Source organism: Terrapene carolina, unplaced genomic scaffold (genome assembly GCF_002925995.2).
Source record: "Terrapene carolina triunguis isolate 2854851 unplaced genomic scaffold, T_m_triunguis-2.0 Scaffold211, whole genome shotgun sequence".
In the NCBI taxonomy this organism is placed as follows: Eukaryota; Metazoa; Chordata; order Testudines; family Emydidae; genus Terrapene; species Terrapene triunguis.
In genome coordinates this window covers 27,033,817-27,053,315 of record NW_020664562.1, presented here as the reverse complement: position 1 = coordinate 27,053,315, position 19,499 = coordinate 27,033,817, and the positions used below count along the sequence as shown (strand labels likewise).

Below are 19,499 nucleotides of genomic sequence, written 5' to 3'. Positions count from 1 at the left end.
CTTGTGTGCTCATGGAAATAACATTTTCCACAGTTCTAGTCTGTGACTCAGAAAGGAGAATACATACCATAATAAAAAAAGTTACAAACACACACCTCACCTCAATACTTGTCTGGAAAGACCACCCATTTTATGGGGGTGGAGAAGTAATGTGTCATTCAGCTTCCATGACAGTCCTTGTTCTGAGCCCTCCAGAAAAACAAATAATAATAATAAAATCACCAAAAAAAAAACAAAAAAAACCCACCTCTAACAGTGTCAAATTATAAATATTTGTTTCACAATATTCAACACTGGCCAGCTGAGACCAAGCTGAGACAGAATTTAATTTTGCCAAAGAACTCAGGGTGGCATTAAATAGACACAGAGTTGGATGGTCACTTCTTTATTAACTATTAATCCTTAACCCACACAGATCTCCTAAAAAACAGAATACATAGAGTCTTTTTGTAAAAGAGTACTACATACTGGATATCTGCTGCAATGTATAAAAACAGACTCTATAAAAACTCACCTGGGAGTTGTTCATTAGTCTCTAGAGAGCTATATTTAACTTTTAACTTGGGTTTTGCTAAAGTAGTGAATCAAAATAACCAAAAACTAAAAAAAGTGACCAGTTGCCTTGTGTTAATACAATGTAGTGGTAGAACGCAAGATGTAGTTTATGTACATATTTTGATTGTTACCTTCTCAAAAATATTCCCGATGTACAGAACTACTTTAAGTTAATTTTGACCAAGCTCTTTTACATAAACTTGTTTAATTTTGGCACGACTTAGTTATCCAAACAGAGTCGTATCCGTAGCCATCTTCTTCCTCTCCCCCACCCTCAAATTTATTGCTACAAAAGATGCATGTGTAGATCGATAGGAAAGTTAATTGGAGCATCATAATGTAATTATAATAGAATCCTGACTGGCCAACGTCTACTGTTATCCAAAGCCAGGTGATATCCCTGGGGTTGGATAAGTGAGATTTTGCCTCCCACTCTTCTCAGTTTGAACAGAGATGTGTTCCTTTTTAAAAAACATCTTTAACTATCTCATAAGAACTGGCAGGGAGCGTGGGCAGCTTCCCCAAGGCAGGAAGCTCAGCGAGACTTCTGCGTGGATGTCTACATGCACTACAGTGACCTTTGGATAATCAAGGCTCTACTCTATTTGAATGACTCATGCCTCAGGTCATTTAACATTCTGATCAGTTACACACTATTTACAAAGCAAAGTCATGACAGAGAAAAGGAAGTCTAAGCAAATAGAATAATACAGAACCATTGACACTGTCTCCCTGGATTTGTTGTGCCACCAAAACCCATGGAACACTTTGAAAGTGAAGGGAGTAATGTAGATTAAAGCTTCCGATGTGGTCATTTCCTGTAATATTCTCAGTGGAGTCAGGCTCTGTCTGCAGTCGAGTCTGAATGCCTGCTTTAGTGTTAGTCTAAGAAATCGGCAAGGGAAAAAAATGGTATTGGGATAAGTTACAGTTTGTGCATGTTTATTTTTAATAAAGAGAAGTCAGTGTTTTGAGCACTCTGCCTAAGCACTGGATTCACCATTTGGCTTGCTGAGAGGGAAGGTCTGGAGCTTGTGAATTTGTTCAGAATGCAACTGGAATCTGTGCTATTCCTCCAAATATTGTGTTTGTCTAATAGTCTGGAGGTTCTTTTCCCCCCACCCCACATTGGCACCGAAAGGGCGGTAGAGAGAGTGTATTTTAAAGTGAGCCAGCCTGTCTGCTGCCAGAGCATGGGCTCGTATACATTTTTTGAATAAGTGTCAAAGAATTATTATAAAACAAAGAAGTTTCGCGTAGAATAACAACAATCACAGGATTAGCATGAGTGAAGGAAGAGGCAATACCACAGAAGTACTCGGAAACAAATGAGCACAAAAGAATTGTATTGCTAGAATCCAAAAAACACTTGCTTCAGAAACCAACATAGCAGAAGAGACTGACCGAAGCAACAGATTAAACCCTGGAAGGGTAAAGGGGGTGAGAGAATAAAACAGATCTGTTTAATGGGATTAAGGATGAGACAGAAGAGGATTTATATATCACACCAACATACAAGACACAATTCTAGGTACATGTGTGTTTCTAGAGGACGTACTAGAATGTGGATTAAAGGCTCTCAAAATGAGTTGTATGCATCTTTTCTCACAACAAAGATTACACATTGCCACATGATGAAAGAGGCTTCATCTCAGCAGAAAGCGGAAAAGGACCTTGCATCTGAGCCACTCACACTGCATGTTTTATGAACGACAAAACGTCTAAATTATTTAGTGTAAAGGGTTTGGTGGTAAGGCAAATTAATAAAATTTTAAAAACAAAGTACACGAAGACAGGCAGAACTGAAACCTTTTTTCAAACCATTTTGAACCACTTCCCTTTTAAGCTTAGCTTCCGCAGAAATAAATACAACAAAAAACATTTAAAAAAAAAATCTTGGAAGTAAGAGTAAATTCTAATATGATCTCACTAGAAATCATTAATGTTACACGGACAGGTGCAGTAAAGCATACAGAAACTCAATGTCTGCCAGAAAACCAATGAATACGCCATTTCATTTTCTGTTGTCCAGGACTTTAAGAGCCAAACCCTGCTTGCCTTATTCATGTGAACTGTCCACTCTTGTAAAGTAGTGATTAAGGTAACAGACGTATTGGATGTGTTAACAATTGAGATACATCTAAACTAGTTTCTAAAACAGAGAATCAGAAGTCAAAAATGCAGAAATTGAAGTAAATGAGACTACTCAGAGAAGTACAGGTCTGTGTAAGCTCAAAAGCTAGTCTCTATCACCAACAGATGCTGGTCCAATAAAAGATATTACCTCACCCCCTTGTCTCCTTACCACAGAAGGCACTTGGCAGACCACAGATTGAGACCTCTTCTCGAAAGCCCAAGATTCTGCAAGAACAAACTAGGATTACAGTCAGTGAACTGTACCGTCACTTGTGAAGGCTGAGTGCAAGTTAAGATCCAGCATGCAACGGATGCTGCAAATCCAGTCTTTGAAGTACCAAACAACCAAAAAATAAAAATAAAATAAAAAGTCTGGATTCCCCGAGCTCTGCTGCTTTCTAAATAAAACTTTAAATTGACCATCTAACCAATGAAAAAAATCCTCTGGAAGCTTCAGACTCAATTTAGAAGTGTAGGTCAATCTCTTGGGAAAAAATATGAAACTCCAAATTAAGTGTATGGGTAAAGTCGCAGAATAAACTCTTTTCATATTTCTAGGAAAGATTTTAAAATAGATGGAACCCATTAATCATTTATCCTTGACAGTGAGTCATGAGCCTCATAAGAGACCATTTCTAATGGCTGGCAGTGCAGTGATACTGAATAAAAAAGTTAATGACAAAGGCTGTCTCTAAGCCTGCACAGTGATATTCAGCTTCTACGGGAGAAAAAAAAAAAGTTTGATTTTTTTTATTCTCAATTCCAGAAACTCAGATACTCTCAAGTATTTCAATATAAAAGCCCAGCAACCAGGCCTACATTTTACTGGAAGTCACGTGAATGTTCAAGTTGCTCCCTTCAAGTCCCCTGTCTAGACCCTTTTGAAAGACTACTAGGACATTGTTAAGAGATCGTGTTGTATACTCATGTTAATAGAGACCAAATACATGTGTGATATGGATCAGTTTACTGGTCTAAGATTCTCCACTTGAGAATAGCCCTTTGTTAGAAATTGCATGATATAGGCATGTTCCCGGTCACAGAGCTAACTATTCTGAAGCCAAAGGAGGATCCACCAGCATCAGAAGAAAGTAACCAAATTTATACCACAGTCCTAAGGTGCATACCAACTAAACCAAAGTTCACTTTTAGGATAGACTGTTTAAAGACTGATCCATTCTTACCCCAAGCCCAGCAAAGCCAATTGTCAGCCTGATGGTACCTTGTTATGGAGGTCTATCTATGCAGCATTGCTATAAGCAATAATTGACAAGATACAGGTATATTCTAATTTTACCTTAAGTGTAGTTGTAGAGGGAAAGACATTCTCTCCACCCTTCCAAATTCTGGTTAGTTTAAAACTGTGTTTCAGACCAGCAAATCCCCCAAACAACCTTGAAAATGAAAATTAATAAAAGTTACAAATAAAGGAAGATTGGTGATGTTTAACATAGAGCCTGGTACAAAGAGCCAATTTTCTGGAGGAGGAGAATTGGGTCAGCAACCACACACCAGCAACTGTTGCAGCGATTGCCTTTCTTATCAAGTTTCATACCTTGCCTTCAACTCCTATTTATCCACGGACAGAGCTGCTTTCCCTTCACAAGTGCTGAAGCACGTACCTCCAAATGACACACACTTTATCAAAGAATTATACTACCTACTGCTCTGCCGACTACATACCTTCTATGCTATAGAGTAAGCCTTCCAGGAAGTGTAGAGATGCTACACTTCCTATAAACATTGTCACAGGAAACCAAACTATCTACTCTTCTCTCTGGGGCAGAGTACAGGGCACTCAGGCTACAGCTACACAGGTTAGTAATAAGTCAGTTACCTCATTTCTGTATAGATTCTGTTCAGAGTAAAGGTTTTATCTTGACACCACTCTTCCCCTTCATCCTGTGTAGGATCTTACTGACGAGCAAACTATAGAGGAGTTAGCTACAGAATCAAAACTAAAAAGTCAGTCCTGTGAATATGGAATAAAAAGACTCAGACCAGATTGTCGTGGTGTGTAACAATAAAAAAAGTCTGAACGATAACTAAAGGGAGATGGATCTGATACTAGAAAGGACAAAATGTATATGCTAAGCAGCAGAACAAACAGAAACACAAATAAAAAGCCCAGAGAAAGCACAGAGCATGACAGATAGTAAGACAGCAAGGGAAATGCTCACAGAAATTAAACTGGCCAAGGACAAAAATATGGAAAACAGAAAACAATGCCAACAATGTGGCAACCACAATGCGTATAGGAAATGCCTAACATTCAGTCAAATATATAGGAACTGTAATAAGCCCAACCATTATGCTAAAATGTGCAGAGAAGGCAGGAAAGATTGGCTAATTAACATCACATCCAAGATAGACATTGGAGCACAAATAAATGTAATAACAGAAACTGAAAGAGATGTAAGTGGAAGAGTCAATCGTGTCTGTGAAAGACTATAAAAGGAACAATTCCAGTGCAGGGCAAGTGCATGCTAACGCTTAAATACAAAGGAAAAATGATATAACAAGAGTTTGTGGTGGTACGGAGGCCAACAACCAGTCTTGGGTCTGCCCATATGTGAGGTGCTTTGTCTTGTTAAGAGGATATCTAGCACAGAAGGATAGAAAGCCAACACAAATCCAGATATGTAAATACACCTCTACCTCGATATAACGCTGTCCTCGGGAGCCAAAAAATCTTACCGCGTTATAGGTGAAACCGCGTTATATCCAACTTGCTTTGATCCACTGGAGTGCGCAGCCCCTTCCCCCCCTCCCGGAGTACTGCTTTACTGTGTTATATCCGAATTCGTGTTATATCGGGTCGCGTTATGTCGGGGTAGAAAAGTGTATCAATAGCATCATATGAAGATGTATTCACAAAGACTGGGTGTCTCCCAGTAATGTACAAGATACAGTTAAGAGGAGATACAGAACCCGTGGTACATGCTACATGAAAAGTTCCACAAGCCTTAAGCTGCAAAACGTGACAGCAACTGGTATTTAGAGACTAGAAGAACCAACAGATTGGGTTCACCCCTTAGTATTTGTAGATAAAAAGGAGGGGGATAACTTGGCCAGACAAATGAAGTGAGAGCAGACATACAACTGGAAAACAATTCACAAGTTGACCCTGTGGGCTTGTCTATATGGCATCAGCAAGCTCACAATAGCGGTGTGATTTGTAAAGCGCATTCTAATGTGTTAAGCTCTAACTGTCCTGTGTAAACCCTGCTAGCAAGCTCTAAAAGATACCTAGTTTGCATTGAAATAGTCCTGCTTCAAACAGGACTACGTTAACATGAACTGTGTATCTTTTAGAGCATACCAGCAGGGTCTACGCAGGGCAGTTAGAGCACAACACGTTAGAATGCACTTTACCCTGTGGCATGCTTTGCCACGTCGTGTAGACAAGCCTTGAGACTGAACATCTTGTTACAGAGAAGAATTTGACTAAAGAGGGTTTGTAATGAAGTATATCATGAAGATTGCTCAAATGCCCTAAGAGACTGCTCGAGAAGTATTTGGTTGTATTGAGGCAACCCAAAAAGTTATGTTAGTTATGGTAATTGTAATATCTTGATAGTGTTTTAGTTAAGTCAGAACATTTTTTAAAAAGGGATGTAAAAAAGGGAAACTAAGCTACAGCACAAGTCCTCCAGGAAGTGAAAAGATGGTTAAACTGCCTGTACATTCCAGATGCAGTCTTTGGCCTCATGGGATACATTTCCTGCTGGAGCAGAAACAAAGAAGCCCAGAACAGGGCAGCGAGAGGCTGCAGCTGCACAGAGTAGGAAGTTTATTACCTCATTTCTCTAAGTAGTTTGGGTTCATAATAAAGGGTGTACCTTGAAACCAGTCTGTTCCTCATTCAACACTATCATTACAGTCTCTCTGCAGAAACCTGGGCAAAACCCAAGAAAGAATATTGTCTGGCTAGGGCTGAAGATCCATGCCTTCCAACCTAACTTCAGTTTAAATAAAATAAAATAAAAAAAAAAAAAGACTAAGCCAAGGAAAAGTTGGGGACTCTGAAGAGACTGTGCATTTGTTTTCATTGCATTACAAGATAGCAAATACATCAGAAACATCAACGCACTTAAGACTCATCTGGACAAGTTTCTAAGACAGAAATGAGGGAAAATATTTAAGAGACATGATAAGGAGCAGAAGGGCCTGTTCCTAATTTTTTGTCAATATGTAATGCTTTAAATTGACCGAGTTTACCCAACTGTCATTTTAAGCATCAACCAATTTATAGGCCAGCAAAAAGTGGGCAGGTGTCAAGACAGGACGCTAAAGCTCACAGATAACACCAAGGGCCTTGGTACAAGGAGGTAAAGCAGAGGATGAGTGGGAGTCTACAAGATTCACAGAACTAGTCCTCTAAACCACTGTGACAATCTGAATTAAACTGTTAGAAATTTTCTCTCTCTTTTGCCCCTCTCAGTTTCATCACCATCCTTTTGGGACATGCAGGATGATCGTTGCCACTGTGCTGCTAGATTCTGCTAAAGTGATCAGTCAGCAAATGGAGGTTCTGTTGGCACCAGCATGACATTGATTAAAAAACAAATCACTTATCCTAATTAACTTTAGGGAGGGAGCTAGCATAGCTAAGGGAAGTGTTGGCTATGCTTAGGAAAAACATCACTGTCCATCATTCTTTTGGAGTGGAGCTGTTTTGTCACTTGGTAGCGTTTCTCTAGTTTTTTTCACTTTTTCCCAGCCACCACACAATCTAGCAGAATTACCAAGGTCCACGAGAGAGAGCTAAGGATGCCAGTGGTATTGCTGACCACTATACAGCTTATCTCAGACTTTTACAGTAGCACACAGTCATGTGTGTGTTTATTTTTCTCCTTGTATGCCTTTGATTGTGGCACAACCTTCCACCTCCTCAGAAGCATCATCTGATTGATTTCACAGTGTACTCTTGACCGGAAAGGAGAAACTTGCATTTGGGACTGTTCTACCCTGACAAAGGGTAAAGCCTCATGGTTTATACTTCTAAGCTCTAAAACCTGTAGCACTATAGGTTAATTCCACTTTCATTCTTTTGAATTAGATAAACTGGGTTCTGTGCAATTTACTATATGGGAGAGAGGAGACTTTTGCCAAACAAGATCTTTTTAAAAAGATCATGTGTCTTGTCTGCTGTTCATGAGCACTGAAGAATCCAGAGCATTTTCTGTAGTAACAGAAGCTGGACGTAATGGGCTTGGCAAAAATTCACCTCCTTGCCCCTTGGTCACATTATATGATGTGATGCACAAAGCACTGGTTGCAATCTGCATGCCTAAGGTGGCTGCCCTTCAATGGTGCTCCATGACCAGTCTATGAAGCACTTTGAGGTGAAAGGCACTGAATAAGTGTGAAGTATTCTGGTTGACACATTTGCACTGCTTTATGTAACTTCCAACTAAGCAACTAGCCTTCCCACTGGACTTTCATCCCATTTGTTAGGAGATTGCAGTTCTGTTATTGAATACAGGAAGGTTAAAACTGTGTCCATGTTTTTTAAAGAAAGTTTCCATTTCTTTCTTGATCTCATGGAAGAATAGAACTCGTCCCATAAGCTGAGCACGTCTAGGATTTAAATTAATGAAAGGGGAGAGCGAGGGACCAATTGGTTCCCCGCCTCCTCCAGCTGACCAATGGGTGGATGAAGCCTCTGGAGGAAGAGGGGGCCCTCCGTGAGGTCCCATAATCTGTGCTCTCCTCTCAGCTTCTACTGGGGCTGTCCCAATCACTGCCGGTCCCATCAGGTTTCTCACCCATTGTGGGGGTTGGTGGCAATCCACTCTCCCATACAACCTCTGGCTACTGGAAGGCAGCCCTCCCTTTCATTCCCTTCTGGACTGCTGAGACAGGGGTTACAGGTTCCCTCCTGCTTGCGAGACAATTCCGCCTTTAAACCACCAAGTGAGGAAGCACAAGGGACTTTCCATTATGGAAGAGGTTCCCTGCATCACTCTCCTCTGCAGCAACCCTTCTCCCTTTCCATGCAGCAGAGGCAAGAAGAGGTCTGCTGACTATCGGCATTGTTGCTGAGCACTTGGATTTCCATCTGCCAGATATGCAGGGTTAAAGGATGGCGGTAGTGCTGCTTTACACTATCCCAGTCACACAACAACAACAACAACAACAACAACTTGGGCAATGAGAGAGACACATGGATCAAACTTCTTCAGAACAGACCCCAAAGTGTTTAGAACGTGACCTGAAGAGACTGCCCTAGAGGGCTAACTGCGTCAGAACACACTGGTATAAAGAAAGGTTTTTGAACTGCTAATAATTCAGTGACCACAGCATTACTTCAATCACCATGACTCGAACATTGCATGTATCAATGTTTGCATGTGGCCTCAAAGACAGACAAATCATCTTATCTGCATCAGGAAATTAACTAAGGTTTGCATTTAGAAGTTTTTACTTGTTGAATAACTCCATAATTCTCCAAGCCATATGGATCTGATAAAAAAATTCTGAAGCGGACAATAAACTTAATTCCTTGATTATCAAATTTTTCCATTAAGCTATTAAACCTGTGATTTACTTGATTATTTTTCTAGTGTGCTAAATTAATTCTGGAATTTATCCATTTTCTGACAAACTGATTTAGCCTCTATTCTTCCTGGTTTGCAAAAGCTTTGAGCAAAAATGGTATATTCCCCAAAATGGTACATTCTCAGAAACTGGTTTCTGTCTAGAACATTGAGCCATCAACCAAAGTATCTAAAAGTGCTTGGTCGTCTCAATAGTTTTAATATAATAACCAGTTATATCTGCAAAGCCTGAGAGGTCATTCTGTTACTGGATTTTATTCTATGGATTTGACTGGTACATACAGTGCTATTGTAATTTACTTCAGTTGAATGCATATAACTACAGCTGTCTTTATGAATGAACACATTTGGTTCCCCATTCTCTCCTCACACCAGTGTAATTTCCTGATTTGGACTGGTGAATGGAAAATTAAAACAGCATTTAAAAATAAAATGGAAGTGGGCAGTAATCATATTAGTTAACTTCCAAGCTTAATACTGCCAGCACTACCCCACTCTGGGAAGTGTTAATCAAAGGAAGTCAGAATTGCAAGACTGAGTGAAATAAATAAAAAATGTGGAACTAACATGACAGGTGACTGACTCCACCATGTGTTCACTCTGCTCTTTCACTGCCCTCCACCCCACCTTCCTTTGGGAGAAAGTCTGCCCTGTCTTTCACTTTAAGCAGCCCCACTGAACTTAAAAGTTGCAGTAATGGCAATATCCATCTTTTTGCCATACTCCCCGCCACTTTCTTTTTGCTGTCGTTATAATTGAATCAATTTTTAAAAACCTCTAAAAATAAAGTATTACCTTGAAAAATTTCTCATATTATATATATATATATATATATATATATATATATACACACACACACACACACACACACACCCCCCCCACAAAGACCTTCACCTTTTTCCTGAAGGGCAGGGGAAGGTTTGGCTTTCACCCCAATGAGTTGCCTTATGGTCATTGAAAACAGACTCCACCCCAACATGCAATGCTAACAGAAAGTATTGCTCCATTCAATGCTAAGGAAAGCTCAAGGAACTGGATGTGTGTATAGAGTTTGAGTTAGAGGCAGCACTCAAGTTAACTTTGCAATGAATACAAGCCCTAAATCACTTAAGCATTCTTGAAAATTTTATCCCATATCTTATTTATGAGACTGATCAGTAAACAAAGTTTTCAAATAAATATGCCTATGCTCTAATCGGTCTTTTTATGGGAACAAGAAAGACTTTTCAGTTAAAGTAGAGGTTGGGGTATGGAGGGCAAGTTTTCCTATTATGGAGAGTCTAATAAAAGTGAATGGATTATACTGCAATTTTAAAATTATACTGCTTTAAATATTGTTTTAAACAACATGCTGAACCTAGCTATGATAGACATGGAGCTGCTCTGTAATAATTTATTACTATTGTATATTGACCTGTTTATAGGGATGTTTATTATATGAATATGTTGGTTTATTTATGTTGGTTTATTTTAATAGCAAGGAAAAACAAGCAGGAAGGGATGAAGGGTAACTCGAGATAAGCCACCCTTCGGCCTTCTGCAAACACTTAAGGGTGAAGTTACAGGGCACGGGGCAGAGCCACTGGCTTTGAGGAGTGTGGCTCAACCTCCTGTTAAGCCTACCAGACTGGCTTTGTCCAGAAAGGCCACAGCACGTGAGCTGACAAGAACAAAGCAACTCTGGCTGCATTAAAAGCTCGCTTCTCTGGGGGGGGGGGGGGAGCTGTTGAGGAGCTGTTTGGAAAAACCAGACTAACACGCATCTGCTGGGGTATCTGGAGAAGCTAGTCCTGCCCATGCCACCATTACAGAATGGAAGGTATTTAGGTAAGCTAGACATGCATGCAGATTTACTGTTTTAAAACCCTTTTTCTCTAAACGCTTTGTTCCTATTGGTAAAATAAACAATGCTTTGCTTTTAAGAAGGCTGTGTGGTCAATACAAACGCCACTGGTCACACACTGCCAAAGGAAAGAACCGCAGGTGCCAAACCTAGTTGGATCCGATGAGCAAGCCCAGAGACTATACACATGGTACCGCATCCCAGGGCATAGTCTAACAGTGGGAGAATTGCTAAATTCCACCCAAAGAAAGGTAAAGGCAGCCTGACCCCTGAAGGAATGCACTCAGAGAGATCAGGAAGAGACAGATAGAGGTGCAGCTAGCCCTGTAATACTGACATTGTGAAGTACCAGAAAAAGATTGAAATAAATAAGGCCTGGTCTACCCTGGGGGTGGGGTGGGGGGGGAAAATCGATCTAAGTTACGCAACTTCAGCTACATGAATAGCGTAGCTGAAGTCAACGTACTTAGATCTACTCACCGTGGCGTCTTCACTGTGGTGAGTCGACTGCTGCCACTCCCCCGTCGACTCTGCCTGCGCCTCTTGCGGCGGCGAAGTACAGGAGTCAATGGGAGAGCACTCTGGGGTCAATTTATCATGTCTAGACTAGACGCGATAAATTGACCCCGCTGGATCGATCACTGCCCGCCAATCCGGCGGATAGTATAGACATACCCTAAGAAATGGTGACCATAAACAGAGAAACGGTGATCTCACCTCACTCCTCAACACAGATTTCATAAAAGAGTGCTGCTGTGAGGTCTCATTCCCAGTATGAAGTAATTAAGAACCACATCAGTAAGACAAACAATATATAGTTTATGATGCAATACCCTGGATTGTTTTTACATTTGTTCAGTTATTTTTCAAATACACAAAATTAAGTAATTCACAGTGGATGTTCCAGTCATTAGAGCAAATAAGTGTAGAATATGGGGTTTTCCTTTTCTTGTTTTTTTTATTTATAAGCACCTATGGACCATTCACTTGATGAACGTAAGTCAATCTGTACCTGCTGAAGTGTTGCAAAGTAGATCTTAACATATTCATGATTTATTTGAGATCTGGTTTCTTAGGAATTAACTGTGTCAACCTGCATTAGAATAGTCAAAACTGATTTTAGACACAGTAGACATGATGAATAATAATGTTTTCAGTATAAATATACCTGAGCTTCATCCCTTCCTGTGTCTCTCCTACACACAATACTCCATTAGAGAAAATGTCTCTGTAAATGTGGTTATGTTATGAATGGGATCGGGTATGGACTCCTTTCTATTTAGTGTTTCATTGTTTAAATTTAGAGCTTTCAAAATCAGCTTGAACAAGTATGTATTGCACATACACAAATACTGATGAGTTTGACTGTACCTTTCCAAATACAGTGAAATTTAATGGTGCTGTGATTGAGCATGGATTCAACAAGGAAACATTACATAAATACAGCTGGGTTTTATATTACTACAAAGCAGACAATTTAGCTAACTCAAGGATAATTTGTTACCATATGCAGCCCCTCCAGAATAGTCCTTTTTAATTTTTGTGCATGCTTGTCCCAGTTGGGGTTACGCCATCTTGTGGTTTTTGGTTAATGGGAAAGTTAAACATTTTATCACCTGGCTGGCATTTGTAATAGCCAACATATAATTAATTTCACACTGTTAGTTCACTGCTTTTATTACCAGGAGCAGAAAAAAGGTATCAAGGGCCCAGATCTGCCAAAAATTTGCTCCAGCTCCCCACAAACATTTCCTCCCAATACAGACCACCCTGTCTTCTTTCCCAGATCCCCTCCACATTAGCCTCTTTCACTGCCTCCTCAGCCTCAGGCTGTCCAGCTCATCCACCCGCCTTTAAAGTCCCAGCCCAATTAGTGTCTGGAAAACAACTTTCTTAAAAGAAACAAACAAACAAAAAAACTCCCCTCTTCTCATTTTACAGCTGACTCCATGCCTGCTCCTTAGTCCTTGCTCTAAGGACCACATCAACTGTAGGAAAAAATATAAAAATCCATAAATACCCCCATTTAGTTATACTGCTACATCCTATCCCTCTCAGATCCCTCTGCATCAGCACAAGATGGGACCCAAGAGTGAGCCAGACACGCTCATTTCTTGCCCCAGATCTGCCTACAGCCTTCTCTTGAGCTGAGTGAGCCCCACCTCCTGCCAGTGCCATCAGTAGCAATCAGTTGTGTAGCAGGAGCCTTCTACCTCCTGCCTGTCTCCCACAAGCTGCTGCCGCATTGGCCCCCTTGCTGAATCTTTACATTACAAGCTTCTGGGCTCCTTCTGAGCACAGGCCTGGATCCAGACAATCTGTCCATTTATTACAACTCATAACATAGTGTGGGCAATTCAATACCTTAGGGAGAGATGACACCTCTATTCTAAGCTTAGCATGGCCCCTTACGTTCACATAGAGGAGTGGTTTTCAACTCAGGGTATGCATAGTTCTGGGGGTACGCAGAGGGCTTCCAGGGGTACATCAACTCATCTAGATATTTGCCTAATTTTACAACAGGCTACATAAAAAGCACTAGTGAAATCAGTACAAACTAAAATTTCATACAATGACTTGTTGATACTGCTCTATATACTATACACAAATGTAAGTACAATATTTATATTCCAATTGATTTATTTTACAACGATATGGTAAAAATGAGAAAGTAAGCACTTTGTCAGTAATAGTGTGCTGCGACACTTCTGTATTTTTATGTCTGATTTTGTAAGCAAGTTGTTTTTAAGTGAGGTGAAACCTGGGGGTATGTAAGACAAATCAGACTCCTGAAATGGGTACAGTAGTTTGGAAAGGTTGAGAGCCCATGACATAGAGCTCCACTGAAGTCACCAGGACTCTACACGGGCATAAATAATCATGCCAGCGGGTCATGGTATAGGTTCCATGAAAATTCTCTTGAAGAAGTCTGGTTTAGAAACAGCTGCATTTGAAAGTAACATACTGCACCCACATACTACTTTGATGTCATTACCTTTTTAAGCACATATCTGGTTACACTCCTCCAAATACATGCATGTGCATGTTCTTGAATGAGAGATTTGCAAATCTCTCAGACAGTTGCACTGTTTGACAAGACACATTAAAAAAATGAATTAAAAAGTTTTTTTTCAAAAAGGAAAACTAAATGCAAAGAATCTAGGTAAATGGCACACTGCCTGCGGCAGCTTCACCCAATTCGCCGACTGGCGGTTCATACACCGTGCCCGGCTGAACTGCGTCCCTCTCAATGGAGCCATCCGGCACGGGAACCGGGACAAGCACTGCAGGAAGTGCGGGTACACCATGGAGACCTTGCCCCACATCCTGTGCAGCTGTAAGCCCCACGCCAGAGCCTGGCAGCTGTGCCACAACACCGTCCAGGACCGCCTAGTGAAGGCCATCGCCCTGCACCTGGGAGAGATCGCCGTCACCCGCACCATCCCCGACACCGACAACCCGCTGCGCCCGGACATCGTCGTCACGGACAAGGATCGAAAAAAGATCATCCTCGTCAACGTGACGATCCCCTTCGAGAACAGGACCCCGGCCTTCCGTGAAGCCCCAGCCCGCAAACTAGAAAAATATCCTCCCTTAGCTGACATCCTGCGGGCAAAGGGCTATGAGGTTTACACCGACGCTCTGATCGTTGGGGCCCTGGGTGCCTGGGACCCCTGCAATGAACGTGTGCTGAGGACCTGTGGGGTGGGCTGTCGTTACGCGCGGCTCGTGAGACGCCTAATGGTCTCGGACACTATTCGATGGTCCCGAGACATTTACTCAGAGCACATCACCGGCCACCGCCAATACCGGGAGTGAGCTGGCGTGACTTCGTGCACCCACAAGGGGGAAGAGACCTGTAAACCTCCCCTGTTGGACTTTATCCCCTGAGCCCTGAACCCACCGAACCAAACTGAACTCCATCATGTGAGGGTCACCCATCCCCATTACCCGGCCTGCTTAATTATATACCCACGACTGCTTGTACTTCTTGTATGACTGATGTACCCTCACTGCTTGCTGACTGTATCCTGATCTCACCCACCGTATACCCCCCCTCCATTGGGGACATTGCAGACTGTATATGCTATGTGCTGCCCACTACCAAAATACTAGCATTCCCCCTATACTCTGTATGTTACCCCCGATGACCAATAACTGACGCTTCAAATTCTCTGTATCATTTATTTTTTTAAATATTTCCTGAGGGCCCGAAAGTATGCTAGCAGCTTCAAAGAAACAAGTAAAGACCCAGCCCTACCCAACAGCTCATCTGTGAATAGGTATTGTGAAAGAGCAGCGAGGGACAAAAAGGGAGGGGAATTGGAATGAGTAAGAGCAGTGTTACAATAAAGATGATGTGAATACACAGTAAGACATGTTCCCAACTTGGTGGTTCTGTAACTTGGGGGTGGGGGAGGAGGCACATTTTATTCCCTAACCCCATCTCACTTATTAGAGGCAAGGTGACAGAAATTAGTTTACGATGCATTTGAATGCAGAGAGGGAACTGGTTTGATGAACAGCTGTGTTAGTCTGAATCTGTAAAAAGCAACAGAGGGTCCTGTGGCACCTTTAAGACTAACATAAAGACTGGAATTTCAGAGCAAAGGTTCCTGTAGCAGTAACTCAGTAACTGAGTCACTTGCACCTATTTGTTAAATGCCAGAGTCTGCATTCCTGTGCCCAAGATTTTCCACTGGTTTCTACCATACAGAAATCATAGGTGCAACCATGAATGCACAATTGGGTTTAAGGCATTCATGTTAAAATTATATGTATTGACACAAATAACTCATATGCCCACAAAGGGCTGGGTAAAGGTGACCGTAGGCATCTTTGTTCTGAATGTCCTGAAATGTGAGAGATTAAGATACACTTAACGCTTTATAAAAAGCATTTTATTCTGAATATATCAGAACTATTACTAATTTGCACCAAAAACTGAAGACCCATTATGAATTATTGTGCTGTGCAGGTTAATAAATACTGCAAATTAAAACTGAAAAGAGAAACAACGTGTCTAAGTTTACATTGTAGTAATTTATTGATAACTATTCATAACACACTAGTAAATATGATGCAAAAATAATAAACTCTTAACAACTTGCAACCGTTTCCCTACATGCTATGAAATCTTTACTGTGGAATGGCAAGAGCAAGCAATAAAAATGTTGTGCAGATTTATACAGCGTGCTGTTTAAAACACTTCTACTAAGATAAAGTACTAATTATTTGTAACAGAGAATTATTCTTCCATGACAGATCTTTGTTGTTATTGTATTATCTAACTGCCTGATTTCTCTTAGCTGCTTATCTGCTTCAGACTTTTCCCAAATCATCCTTTGCTGACTGCTTTTATTTCATTTTCTGGTTGGCTGATCTTCTCCCTGCTTGTCTGAACTGAATGCAAAGGTGCTTCCTGACATGAGCCACTTCTGCCCTGGGTATAGGGTACATCAGTAACCTGAAACTGGGAGGAGTGTTATTAGATATCCTCTTATATGAAAAGGGGGGAAAATACTATTTAATTAATACACTGTTGAAGGATTCCAAGTGAAGATGTGACTTAGAATGGTCATAAACACATATGAAGATGTCGGAGGGGTGGTATTACAGCTTAATGAAGAAGAAAACACTGAAGCCCACTTAAATTATTGAATCCCAAGCATCCAAGACACCTAGAATCCCTAGAGATCACACTATTTAAAAAAGTGTTGCACAGTAAGTTCAAATATTCTCTGACTGTGACAGTGGCTTTTTAGTCAATTTATATTTAAATGTATTTGAGAAACTAAACTGACTGCACATTTTAAAAGCGTACTTAACACTAGGGTACACATGCCCTGACCACCATCACAAGGGCTACACCCAGGAAAGATATTAAATTTCTGCACTCAAAACTGCAATACAGTGCTTATACAACCTGCTGAATTAATAAGATGAACACTTTAATATAATATATTGATATAGTAATCTGTTACAGGGACATATGTCACACTAAATTATGTAAGTGTGCATTTTTGTTTGTTCATATGTAAAAAAAACCACAAAACCACGCACACCATCTTTCAGTGTTTTAAAGGAGTAATACACATTCAATAGAAATGTTAGTGAAATGGAATAAATTCAATGTTTCCATCCAGCTTCTCTAACGTAAGAGTGAATTTAGATTTATACTACATCTACACATGTATTAGATTCACATTGAGCCTTGTGCAGTGTTGCACATATACCTGGAGTTGTTAATTGTTTTTTTGTAACATTTTTGTATCACCTTCCTGGATTGTGCTTAAATTTACAAAGAACTGCTGTGATTTACTATAAAGGACTTCAGGAGGTCTTAAAACACATCAGAGTGATCTATTTCATGCAACAAAATGATAGACACCCTGACATGTTTGTTAAGCACAACTAGTTGCAAAAGAAACAGGACTAGATCCGTTTTTCAGACTAGTCAATTTGCAGTCACCATTACAGCACTGCCAAGACAAGAAGAACATACATCTGGATTCATTTTCTTTCTGATACAAATTGTAGGTGATTCACTGCACGACTGAGAACTAAGTCAGACGTGTTCTTCCCAAGCTGTGGCTTTTGTGCTAAGAATGGGAAAGCTTCTTCATAAGCACTCAGGTTGGAGTTCATTGTGGGAAAGAGAGACTGCAAGTGCATTGAGCATCTTCTGACTCTCCTCTCCCATCATGCCACCAACCTGCCACGCCTTACAGCACCGCACTCTGTATACACTGCTGCCTTCTCGGAACAGCTGTTCCTTGCAAACATTTCCCACCGAGATCTTCGGTTTAATTCCGTGCATTTGCACCGGCTCTGTTCTGCATTAAGTTAAAATAAAACGTCACAGAGGAAGTCCGACCAGAAAATGACCCAGCCAGGGATTCTGGGGACCACGGGCTCTGCCCCCGCCCGGGAAGTTACAGAGATCTTAGCAGAGACCGCGCGGGGGGTGAGGGGGGAGAAGCTCTCCCCAGGTGGGGCACAAGGTCTGGAGCCCCGCCCGTGCTCAGCCTCCCTCCCCCACTCCCCCTGCAGCTGGTACCTCCTTTCTCCTGCTGGGGGCCCCCGGCCGGGTGATCAGGGCGGTCTCCTCGCACACCACGGCCACGTCCTCCACGAAGACACAGTCGGGCAGGCTCTCGTCGGCCGGCAGCTCCAGCACCTGCAGCCCCAGCTTGTTCTTGAGCACCCCGACGTAGAGCTGGTGCTCCCGCTCGGCCCGGGCGAAGTCCACCTCCTTGCCCTTCTCTATCCGCAGCGCGTGCTGGGACAGCGACTCGGGCAGCGCCCGCACCACGGCGTGGCTGCACCGTCCCAGGCTGGAGCCGCCGCCGCCGCTGCTCAGCCCGGCCATGCTGGGAGGCGAGTAGCAGGCACCGCCGCGCGCTCACTGCACAGCAGCCGGGCCCCGCACCCACGTCCGTCCCCGCGGGGGAGAGCTCACGCGGCTCTGCCTGAATAGGCAGCCCACCATTGGTGCGGTTCCAAGGGAGTTCCCATTGGCTGGCTGCTTGGATCGAAGCACCTGATTGGTCGTTTTGGCAGAGCGCTTTACCTGGTTTTTGGGTTGCGGGGGCGCCGTAGGACCTGTTCCTGGCGGGGTGGGGGGAGCTGGAGGAGAGCGCTCCGCCGGCTGCCCTTGCAAGTGCTCACTGGCGCCCAGCTTGGAGCTAGCTGGCTGCAGACTGTGTGGAGGGAGGAAGATGGGGCAGGTGCCCAGGCTAGGGTGACCAGATGTCCCGATTTTATAGGGACAGTCCCAATATTTGGGGCTTTTTCTTATATAAGTGCCTATTACCCCCCCACCCCATCCTGATTTTTCATACTTGCTATCTGGGTACCCTAGCCCAGATCCCTCATTCACTGAGACTTCGCTGTATCTGGATTCCTCTGAAAGCACATAGGCCACATTCTGAACCTGGGTGCCAGTGCCTAGAGGAGGGCTCCCCTGCAAGTGAGGGTGGCAGAGAGAGGAGGAAGAGGTTCTTTATGCCCTTCCTCCCCTCCCCATCGTGCACCCATGGAAGGACCAGGTGTATGTAGTGCACCCTCAATGTGCAGGGATGGGTGAGGGCTCTTCAGCGCTAAACCTCTTTTTGGTAGTGAGGTGTCCAGTCAACAGAATTTGGTTCCAGATGCAAATCCAAACTTTCCCCGGAGCTGAGGAGGGAGGATATTTAGGGCCATCTTGAATTCTGAGTTGCTAATAACTTTCCAAGAGCAGTTTCTTAGGCCAGGTCTACACTATAAACTTGCATCCATATAACTAGTTTGCTCAGGGGTGTGAAAAATCCACACCATCGAGCGACAGTTATACCGACCTAACCCTGATAGAGACAGCGCTGTGTCAACAGGAGGGCTTCTCCTCTCAACATAGCTACTGC

General features: G+C 42.3%; 1 protein-coding gene across 1 annotated transcript in view; it reads right to left on the bottom strand.

Moving 5' to 3' along the window:
• LOC113407360 (N(G),N(G)-dimethylarginine dimethylaminohydrolase 1-like) overlaps positions 1-18,588 on the bottom strand; it is a 63,160-nt gene extending 44,572 nt beyond the window's left edge. Inside the window, exon 1 of the mRNA XM_029912383.1 lies at positions 18,158-18,588. Coding sequence (XP_029768243.1) covers positions 18,158-18,469 — 312 coding nt within the window. The 5' untranslated portion in view covers positions 18,470-18,588. The remainder of the gene's footprint in view (positions 1-18,157) is intronic.
• Between the last annotated feature and the right edge of the window lie 911 nt (positions 18,589-19,499).